Below are 11701 nucleotides of genomic sequence, written 5' to 3' on the forward strand. Positions count from 1 at the left end.
CACATAGTAAGCACTCAACCAGGGTTAGCTGCTATTATTGTTATTATTAAAAATCCACATTAGTATAATATTGATTCCTTGTTGAATAATATTTCATTCAATAAGCATCACATTTGCAGAACAGATTTTTTTTTCAGGTTTGTAGTTAGATTTTAAAATTCATGTTGTTGCTGTTATTGTGTGCCATGGAGTCGATTCAGACGCATAGTGAGTGACACTGTAAGACGGAATAGAACCACCCCACAGGGTTTCCTAGGCTGTAATCTTTACAGGAGTCAATTGCCAGGTCTTTTCTCCCCTGATGTGGCTGGTGAGTTCAAACCGCCAACCTTTCAGTTAGCAGCTGAGTGCTTAACCAGGGCTCCTTTAAAATTCCTCCTAAAATTCAACTATGAACTCCTCAAGTACATGGCTCTGGGAGCAGAGGGCTCATATGCTTGAGGAGTTCATAGTTGAATACAGAAAACATTCTCTACCTTTCCTCAACTTTCATATGTGGTGCATAGTATATAAAAATTCTTTTTCATCTTCTTAACCTTTTAGGTTGTTGAATTCTGTAGTGCAAAAAACCATAACCGAGAAGCTCCAAGCATACAAAACAAAAAATGCAATTCCAGAAGCATATGGGAGGTGATTAGCAATTCTGAGGATTTTAACAACACCGTGCCTATGGTAGCACCACCCCCTCAACCTGCCTTTTCATTGCTGAAGATCAGTCAAAGAATTGTGTGCTTAGTTCTTGATAAATCTGGAAGCATGGCGGTAAGCTTTAAGGGCCCATTTTTCCTAGATGTAGGGGACTGGAGGGTGATTGGATAGCTAAGAAAATGCTGTACTCTTATCTGCACCTTGGTTGTCCTTAATTGCATGATGGCATAAAGTCCTACCACTTCCTGTGGTCCTGACCTCAAGAGGGGCAACAAAAATATTGTAGTGAACAAAAGATTGCAACAGAGTTAAACAGACCTAATCCAAGAGTCTCTTTTTTTTTTTTTTTTCCAGAAAATGGAGGATTTACTGAGGAGGGCATTGAGGCCCCTTTAGTAAAGCTTTAGACAAAGGATCAGATCAGAACTAGAGACTGAAATATGTAAATGGTTTCTAACCATTCCCCTTTATCTATTGGGAAAGCCTGAGAGACATGAGAATAGAGTAGAAAGGAAGCTGCTGAACTCCATAATCCAGGTCAAGGAACAGGATTAACCAGGATAATTTTTAACATGGCTTTACCTTATGTGCACCACCTATACAAATGACCTCTTTATGATCAAAACACAGAAATAAATGCATCATAATAAAGAAGATATGACCCAATCCAGCCATTCATTACTTCTACTAGCATTCAGTGAGTGTCTACTCTGCGACAGGCATTGTGCTAAACTCTGGGAGTAGAGGGCCATATACTTGAGAAGTTCATAGCTGAATAAACAAAACATTCTATACCTTTCTGCAACTTTTTATAAGTGGTACACACACCTGCTTCCTTCAGGAAGATCTGGGCTGGGCTTCTAGCTGAGCTAAGGATCTTTCCGTTCATCTCTCACGAAGCCCAGTGCACAGCGTTATTGCTGTATATCATATGGAAATTACACATTTTGTCCCAACATAGTAGGATCTCCTCCTTGCCTTGGAACCATGTCTTACTCGTCTTTGAATCCCTAGTGCCTAGAGCAGGGCTTGTCACACGTAGGCGCTCAATAAATAATTGTTGAACTCAGTAAACTACAAACAAGCAGATACAACGTGGAAAGGCACTCCAAATGACGGCAATTTGAGAGAAACTAGAGTGCTAAAGACGAGCAAAACGTCTTCAGCTAGTGGTGATTACTGAAAAGGGAAGAGGATGGTTCAGCTGAATGCAATAAGCATCAATAAAACAAGGTTTCCAGAAATGGCAGCAAAGTGCTGGACATCAGCACAGAGAAGTATCTATAAAGTGTGACTGGGGAGAGATGAGTTTCCTGATTGGGTTAAGATGAGTAGCCTCTCATGGGCAAGCTGCATGTAGAAGCTTAAAGGTAAAGCACAAAGGTGGAGAGAGTCCTTGTTGATGGTAATGTAGAAGTTTCTCATTGTGATTTGGTTCCGGGGAGTTCAGAGGGAAATTTGGGCAGGGAAGAGAATGGCGAAAGTGGGGTTGGTGGAGTAGCACAGATAGATCAGTGTGGTGATGAGGAAGAGGACAAATGTGTAAAGAGGCTTATGTCCTGCCAGTGACCAGGTAAAGAGGGATGTGAGCCCTGATGTGTTACCAAAGAGTCGATTTCAATCAATCCATTGGTGGAGAAGTGGTAAGGGGAGGCAGGGAGAGAGGAAAGAGGAGAGGTCGGACTGTGCCTTTCAGGGCTCATTTGCAGCGTGGGTAAGTTTCACCTTTTGAGTATTTCTACTCTCCAGTGGGGAGTCCTTGGGTGGCACAAATGGTTAAGTACTGGACTACTAAACGAGAGGTTTGTAGTCCAAACCTACCTAGAGGCACCTCAGAAGTAAGCCCTGGTGATCTGCTTCCAAAAGGTCACAACCTTGAAAATCCTAAGGAGTGCAGCCAAGATTCTGCTTTAGTTGAAAGCCTCTGCTCCTTACTATACTATCCTATGTCCCACAACACATACAACTATATTTTTCAATTTTATCAATTGAAAAAAATTGATAATGGCTTTCTTTCATAGCACCAGCTACTGTTCATAGAAAATTCTTACCAACAAATTCTGTGTGTTCATTTTATGTAACCTACTATTACCTTCCAGTGGAAAATCACATGATTATTTTTCTTCTCTTCTATTCAGAGTGGTAATCGCCTGAATCGAATGAATCAAGCAGCGAAATATTTCCTGCTGCAGATCGTTGAAAACGGATCCTGGGTTGGAATGGTTCATTTTGATAGCTCTGCCTACGACAAAAGTCAGCTTATCCAAATAATAAGCAGCAATGAAAGAAACAAGCTCTCAGAGACCTTACCTACAACAGCTTCGGGAGGAACTTCCATCTGCTCTGGAATCAAATCAGCATTTCAGGTGAAAATCATTCTGCACAGATAGATTGCCCTGTTTTTTTGTTTGTTTTTCAGGACATTCTTATTTTAAGTGTTGCTGCACATACTTACTGCCTAATTTTAACATAATTAGTTTTAAAAAGCACAGTGCTAATAAGCACATAGGAAAAAAGCTCAATTAATTTTTTTTTTAAAGAACAGTGAATCAGGGAATAAACCGAATGACTAAATGACTATAAAACCATACCAATACTAAACCAGTTGCCGTCCAGTCGATCCCAACTCTTGATGAGTCCATGTGTGTCAGAGCATAACTGTGCTCCATAGAGTTTTCTACAGCTGATTTTTCAGAAGTTTGTCACCAGGCCTTTTGGTTAGCAGCCGAGAGCATTAATGTTTGCATCACCCAGGGACTCCAAATGACTATAAAGCCCCACTAAATTATAAGCTCAATGAAGGAAGGGAATTTATCTGTGTTGTTACCATCCAAGGTACATGCTCAATAAATGTTTGTTAAACAAATGAATGTACTTGGGCAGCAAAAGCAACTAACTTTTAGGGCAATGAACAAGTTGTATGGCATTATTACACCCTGAGCCAGTCCTCATTTCAGTTTCTGTTATACTCAATTAGGGCAATCTGATGGTTTACCTGTTAAAGCAGATGCAGCAGAGACTGTTAGTCATATTTAGGTTAAGACATGCTGGTTAGAACATGAGACTTGACATCAGAATCCTGGCTGTGCAGCTTACTAGCTGTGTGATCTTAGGCCAAGTTTCCAGTCTTTTTGTACTCTCACTGCCTTATCGATAATTATCTCTAAAATACAGGAAAATAAGACTGCCTATCTCCTAAGGTATTATGAGGATTAAATGAAATGGTACATTTAATACACTTAGAAAAACATTTACTATATTGCATAGTAAATACATCACTCACATGACCTGTCATTACGAATGTTATTTTTAACCAAATGGTCATCTTGAGCTTACAATTAATATCAATTGTGTCCTTTTACTGCTTACAAATCTTCATTGCCTCCTCACAGTCTATAAAATCAAGTTTGAATTCCTTGGCAGCCTGATGTTATTCAAAAGCCTCCCACTCCCCAAATAAAACTGCCTTCACCCATCTTTCCAGCCTGATTTCTCAGTGCTTGTCTCCTGACGCTCTATGCTCCAACCAAATTACTGTACGCGTTGTTCTCCAAACCCACTATATACTAACCCCTCCAGATCTTTGTCCATGCAGTTCCCAAAATGCCTCCTTCTTTCCCATCTTTGCATGTTAAGATCCTACCAAATCATCAAAATCTTTCTCCTCCATGTCGGCTCTCCTGTTGAATCTCTGTCTTTTGTGAATTGCATGGCAATTTAGTGCAGGTTTCTAACATGAAGGCCTGGCTTCAAATCTTAATTGTCAGTTAATAGCTCTGTGACCATAAGCATGATTCAAAGCCTCTCTGGTCCATCTCTAGTCCACAGTTGCCTCATCAGTAAAATGGGGTAATAAAAGCTAGCACATAGAATCGTTCATATTTTCATTTATTCAACATTTATTTATTGGCTGCCTGTTATGTGGCAAGCAAAGTACCATGCAAGACACTGGGAAACAATAAGTTCTCTGCTCTGATGAAAAATACTATTTCAGTTAGGGACAGAAAAACCAATACGAGCAATAATTACAGATAGTGAAGGAGGGGTTGTAAAGCGACCAAATAGGGTGACGTGATAGAGATTAATTGGAAAAGGAGAGGAACTGCCTACCTTAGGTAGAGTGGGCAATCAGGTCCTCTCTGAAGAGGTACCATTTTATCTAAGATTTATGTCTTATCTTAAGCTTAAAGGAAGGGAAGGGGCCAGTGGTTCAGACAGAAGGACTAGCACAAAGTCCCTTAGGAAAGAGGGGGAAAAGAACTGGATTATTCTCAGAAATGATAGAAGCTAGTGGTGCTGGAGATTGGTGAATGAGGGGGTATGAAAAGTGGTTGGAGAGGTAGACAAGGACTAGAAATTTCAAAGCTTCAAAAATTAAGGTAAGAGGTTTGGATTTTATTTGAAACACAACAGAAAGCTATTGAAGGGTTTTAAGCATTAGAGAGGAGTGATCAATTTATGTTTTAGGAAAATGGCTCTGGTTGGCCCATATTAAACAGATTATAGGGATCAAGAGTGGTAGTAGGGAGACAGGTGGGGAGGTAGGATTTAGAGTAAACAACATAACACATAAAACACATGTAACACATAGCAAAAGTTCTATAAATGGTTGCACAATAATGTTTTGTTATTTCTCCTGGACTATAGAATATTCTGCCTTATATTTTATGTGTCTTTCTTTCTTATCTCTGTATCTCCTAAGTCTCTGATGCAATGCTCAATAAATATTTTTTAACTGAATTCAATTCTTTCAACATGCTAATAACAACAAAGGAATAAAATGCCTAATAAGGAATAGAATCATTGATATATAGCACTGGAACAGACTTTAGATTTAATCTAGATCAATCCTCCTCTTTACACATGAAGAATTCGGAGCTCAGAGAAAATTAATGTCTTCTTAGTTACAAATCTACTCAGAGAGTGAAACTAACAATAAAGTTTCCTAGATACTTAATTGAACCGTTCTGTGAAATGCTAGAGGAAGGGATCCGTAATGCCTGCTTCCCTGTAAGCTCCATGAATGCAGAAGCCATGTAGTTTCTGCTGAAATCTCAGCATCCAGCACATTGACTGACACGTTGTAGAAAGTGCGTAGTAAATAAACTAATGCAAGAAAGGGAGCGGTAAAGGAGAGAGAACTCTGCATCATCACTGGATCTTCATTTTGCACTCAAAAGAGTAATCGTTATGGGATGGGGACATTGTAACTATGGGAAAATCTGTGATGCTTTTAAGTTTCTAAGTAATTATAAAGGCATTTTCCTGTTTCGCAGTTTGGATTTAATGCATGTCAGAGAATATTTCTCATATGCTAGAATATATGTAATAGTCATTCCTTGCCTCCAAACATGCAAAAATAGTAATGAGGGGGATCACCTTATTCTCTGATATAAGCTTTATTAGCGGTTTCTACATCCCAAATCCTCTTCTGCAAACGTACACATACCTCCACTCTTTCCTTCTATGCCCATGACAGCCACTGCTAATACAGCATGGCATTTTTTCTTCTTGGCCTGGACTCAGTTTCTCAAAATAGCGTTCAAAGAAGCCACTACCAATTAAAGCTGTCAGAGAAGATGAAATAGCGTTGCTCTCCTGGGCTAAGTTCTCTTTCTCCTATCTTGCATGTACCTAATATTCAGAACTCTGAGTTTTCAAACTATTTTGTTTTGTAGTTTGATGTAGGAAAAGAGTTCAAGTAACAAAGAGAACTCAGTACATATAATTCATGTATACTTTGAGCGCCACGTATATGCTTAGTTCTATGCTATTACTTTTGGAGGTAAAATAAAAATTTCTATCAAAGTCTCTAACCTCAAGATGCATAGAGCTTTCTGTATCTTTATAATTACACTGAGGGCTTCCTAATTATTATATTATTTACATTTTTCTTTATGAAAGGTTATGCATTGACTTTTTATATTGAAGGGGATTTTTTATGCATCTAACTGTATATTGACTGACCATACACTGAAGGCTTGGCAGAGGGTAGTCGGGTTAAAGAAAGAGGAATATTTAATGCCAAGTTCCCCCATTATATTTGGTGTATGAATGTCCTGAATTCCTCAGCTTTCTCTAACTGTATTTTTGGGGTCTGGTTGTCCTGAGTTCCTCAAGCTGAGATATCACTCTCATTTAACCCAGGAAAGACTTTCCACAGCCATGCTCCCACATAGCTTTATTTTAAACATTTCCTGTAGCAGGTAGATGTGAAAAAAAGTCATGGCTAAGTTCCCCCAGACATTGTGGGTTACAGATTCTATGATTTTAAAACAGAGGCTATTGCTTCTATTCTGCACACTTATTTATTTTCTCTGGAATTTTTTCTTATTCCCCACCAGTCCATTTGATCTAGGTACACCTAGTAATTAATGCCTAAATTATGTTTGCAGATGATTAAACATAGTTTCCACCAAACAGATGGATCTGAAATAGTGCTGTTGACCGATGGGGAGGACAACACTGTAAGCAGTTGTATGGAGGACGTGAAACAAAGTGGGGCCATCATTCATTTGATTGCTTTGGGACCATCTGCTGATCAAGCAGTAATAGAGATGACCAACATAACAGGTAAAATGTGACCTATAGATTCTAGTCCTTTGATAGCAATGCATAAATGAAGAGTCTGAGAACTCAACAACTTCTCTCAAGTTCCTGCTCTGGCAGACACTGTGCCAAGAGTTGGGGACCAGAGTTAAGCCAGACACAGTCACTGTTGTCAAGGTGCTCACAGTCCAGCTGGCCTGAGGGACAAATAAAACTGCTAATCAGATAGCATAGTCATATAATATTCCCTCATAACAAGAGGAACACCTAGGAATAAAGTTCTATGTGAGTGAAAGAAGCCATTAATTCTTCCAGGACTGGCTGGAGTCAGGGAAAGAAGGCATCAAGGAAGGTGACTTCTGAGCTGAGCCTTGAAAAAGGTATTGAATTTCTCTGGGAGAAAAAAGAGGTAGGAGGAGATTAGGCCATAAGAAAAATCGTATCAGGAGGATAAAGCAAAGCACACATAGGGAATGGTGGGAAATCCAGTGAGACCAGAGCACGGGCTGTGGTGTGTGGGACAGGATTAACAGAAGCTCAGGCTGAACAGATCTAAATAACAAAGTTTCTAGATTAAGCATTAACTATAGTAGCTGTAAGGAGCCCTGGTTGCCCAGTGGTTAAGTGCTCAGCTACTAACCAGGAGATCAATGGTTCAAACCCATCAGCCACTCTGCAAGAGAAAGATTTGGTAGTCTGCTTCTGTAAAGGTTACAGCCTTGGAAGCAATATGGGGCAGTTCTACTCTGTTCTATCGGGTCGCTGTGAGTCGAGATCGACTCTATGGCAATAGATTTGGTTTGGGGTTTTACGGTAGCTGTTGTCTTTGATACACAGACATGTGATAGAAATGGATTATATGTTTCCAAGGTGGCCTTGAACACAGTAGAAAACATCCTTATGAGTATCAATTATTGTATTGAGTTGGCTTCTAATGTTGCTGAATATATATTTGCTCTTTAAATGCTTTAGTTCTATAAATTTCCACTGTTTTCAAAATGCTTTCATGGCTACTATAAGGTTTATTTCTGTCCCAAACAAACTCCCATACATAGTACTCTTTTGGACTTGTCTCTGTTGCTTACAGTTTTTCTATCTCCTCATTGCCAGTCATTGTTAGGATACCTCAGTATAGCAGCTCTTTATCCTTTCTAATTTTCTGACTCTGATCTACTATGGCTGGAAAAACTGAAAGCCAATATTGTTAGAACAATATCTTAAATAAGGTCCCTGGGTAGCACAAACTGTTTGCTTTCAGCTACAAACCGTAAGGTTGGTGGTTCAAACCCACCCAGCAAACCATGGAAGAAAGGCCTGGAAATCTGCTTCCATAAAGCCAAGAAAACCCTATGGAGCAGTTTCACTCTGCAGCACATGGGGTCACCATGAGTCTAACGGCAATGAGTTTTTTTTCTCAGTTTGGTATCTTATATAAAAGTGAAGAATTCCCCTAAAGGGCTGTGAGCTTTACCACATTGAACTGAAACATCTGTTTTAGTATTCCATGGTTATCTGATATATTTCCGCTAGCTATGGTTTCCAGATAAGTCAGGTATTAAGATAGTCTACACTTTATAATTATGACATTTGTAAACTAACCTCTGGGAGTTAATCTTTACACCTGATTTCAGCCTATTTTAATAATACTAAGACTATGATTTTGTTCATATTTTATTGCTTTATTACATTTTGTTATGTTATTAATAACTAAAATCTGATGAGTACTTATTTCTAGAAACTAATTTTGCTAATGTATTTACATTTTAGGAGGACTTCATCAACTTTCTTCAGATCAAGCCGAGAATAATGGTCTCATTGATGCTTTCGGGGCCCTTGCATCAGGAAACACTGATATCTCCCAGCAGGATCTCCAGGTCAGATTTCCATCTTTGGGTTTTCATGTTTGCACTTAGCTATAATCAAGTAAGAGAAGGTGGTAGTTATATATTTGGAGCTCAACATTTTTCTCCTAGTACAGTTTTAATTCAAACATAAACTTCAGCCTGAAATATACATTATTTAAATACAACCCAATTATACGGCGAAATGAGAGTTTACATGTATGATTTTGGTATTAAATGACTTCAAAGTAGAACACAAGTTATACAAAAAAGTATGTGCAATAATTCTTCTAAACTCATTCCTTTTGTCATCTGCTATGCTTCAATGGCACTATCATTTTCAGTTACTTAAATTCAAAATCTTTGAGTAAACTTAGATTCTTCTTCTTTCTTCATGCCCCATGTACAATGTCAGGCAAACTGTTGACTTTTCCTTCAAAACGTGTTTTATAAAAATCTGTTACTCTCCATATCCATTCCCATACATGGATATGGAATCTATTCAAGTCAATTTTTTGCCAAGACTGCTGTCTTCCATATTCAAGTTCATCAAGTCACTTCCAACATTAAAACTTGCTGTAATTACCTAAACAAACCTATTTTGCTCTGCCTCCCAACAATGAGGAGCACAGAGGTATAGTTAGTATTTAAGTTGGAGGTGGGCACAGGATAATATGTGTAGACTGGTCTGGAGATCTGGTCAGCAGAGCTACCCTGCTAACTGGACTGCAAAATAATTTGTACATATGGAGAATAAATTGAATGAGAATAGAGATCAATTTTGAGGTTCTCGACCTGATTAACTGAGAGAATAATACCACTTACTGAATGAAATTGAAAACTAAGTAGAGAGAACTTCTTTTGATGAAATTATTTGGTGCTCTGTTTCAGCCTTGTTAATTTTGAGTAGATGGTAGAAGATTCAAACGGCATTCTCCAAAAGGCATTTAAAAGTATAATAACAGAATATCAAAAATCAGCTAGTAAGGAGACATGTAAAGGAGGTGCTCAAAGTTTTGAGAACAGAGTTCTTAAAAGGTGTGGAAGAATCAGGAGGAAAGTTTTGTTCCCCTTACTTGAAATGTTTATGGTTGGTTCTTAAATGGGGAAATAACAAAAAGAAAGCAAATTTTTTGCAAGATTAATCTGAATTCATGTGCACAATGGCTAGGACTTCAGCAAGTACAGTGGCCAGCAAGAACCTTGTTACAATGATCTAACATGAGTGTCTTAGCCATCTAGTGCTGCTACAACAGAAATACCATAAGTGGATGGCTTTAACAAAGAGAAGTTTATTTCCTCACAGTAAAGTAGGCTGAAAGTCCAAATTCAGGACGTCAGCTCCAGGGGAAGGCTTTCTCTCTCTCTCAGCCTTCTTCTCATCAGTGTTCCCCTGGACTAGGAGCTTCTCTGCGCAGGGACCCCAGGTTCAAAGGACGCACTCTGCTCCTGGCACTGCTTTCTTGGTGGTATGAGGTCCCCCTGTCACTCTGCTCACTTCTTTCTTTTATATCTCAAGAGATTGCCTCAGGACACAATCCAATCTTGTAGATTGAGTCCTGCCTTACTAACACAACTGCCACCCATCCTCCCTCATTAACGTTATAGAGACAGGTTTACAACATAGGAAAATCACACAGTACCAGGAATCATGGCCCAGCCAAAATGATACACACATTTTTGGGGGGACATAATTCAATCCATGACAATGAGTAAATGGAAACATGGACTTGGATGGTGACAGCCGGAATAAAGAAGAAAGGCTGCATCTCATGTAATATTCCCCTAGAACTCCTATGCCACTAAAGCCCTCGAGCTTTCCTATCCTATCCTGATAGGAAGTCTAAAAAAGTCATTTTCATTCAGATTGAACTTGATAATAGTACTCTGTCCTCTCAAAGATATGTGCACTTAACAGAGGACTGGGATTTTTGTCAAAAAAAAAAAAAGAAAATGTTTCAACAGTAGAATTTACTCCCTTCAGGACCAGAGTGAAGGTGTTTTTGGCTTAGAACTAAGTTGCAGCACAAGTGGGCCTTCCCATTGTTCCTGAAATGACACTTCCCTGGGAAGCACATTCTTGTTCAATAGATAAAGTTGGCTTTTCTTGACTAAGAGTTATCCACAAAAACTTTTGAAAGACTCTTCCTTCAAAGTTCCTCTCAAAGGAAAGTTCTAGCTTTCACTTACTTTCTTCACAGGATTCTAAACTTCAGAGAATTCAGTTTGTCCTTCTCTCTTTCTGTTGAACATATTTATTGCCCAGAGGATATTCATCCTTTCATATGTGTAAAATTTCACACCAGGAAAAGATCTATGAACCATTTTCTCAATTATTTGCTAGTCCTCATTTTCTTCTTGAGGTCACCCTCACCCTATCTCTATTCAAATACTCTAAACCCATTGTCATCGAGTCAATTCCAACTCATAGCAACCTATAGGACAGAGTAGAACTAACCTATAGGTTTTCCAAGGCATAATCTTTTCAGAATCCAGAAACAGACTGCCACATCTTTCTCCCACTGATCCTTCAGTTAGCATCCAAGCCCTTAACCACTGCGCCACCAGGGCTCCTTTCAAATACTCTAGTCAACATTTAGTATTTTCCTTTGAGACCTCATGAAGATGGGCAAACTGAGGATGGAACACACACACACACACAC

The 11701-nt window shown here is 39.0% G+C and overlaps 1 protein-coding gene across 1 annotated transcript in view; it reads left to right on the forward strand.

The window, feature by feature from the left end:
- Positions 1–549: 549 nt before the first annotated feature.
- Positions 550–11701, forward strand: part of LOC101351596 (calcium-activated chloride channel regulator 4) — a 16218-nt gene continuing 5066 nt past the window's right edge. Inside the window, exons 1-5 of the mRNA XM_023733478.1 lie at positions 550–762; positions 2787–3014; positions 7044–7221; positions 8965–9071; positions 9949–10021. Of these exons, the coding sequence (XP_023589246.1) occupies positions 670–762; positions 2787–3014; positions 7044–7221; positions 8965–9071; positions 9949–10021 (679 nt within the window). The 5' untranslated portion in view covers positions 550–669. The remainder of the gene's footprint in view (positions 763–2786; positions 3015–7043; positions 7222–8964; positions 9072–9948; positions 10022–11701) is intronic.

Source organism: Trichechus manatus, unplaced genomic scaffold (assembly GCF_000243295.1).
Source record: "Trichechus manatus latirostris isolate Lorelei unplaced genomic scaffold, TriManLat1.0 scaffold00058, whole genome shotgun sequence".
NCBI classification, from domain to species: domain Eukaryota; kingdom Metazoa; phylum Chordata; class Mammalia; order Sirenia; family Trichechidae; genus Trichechus; species Trichechus manatus.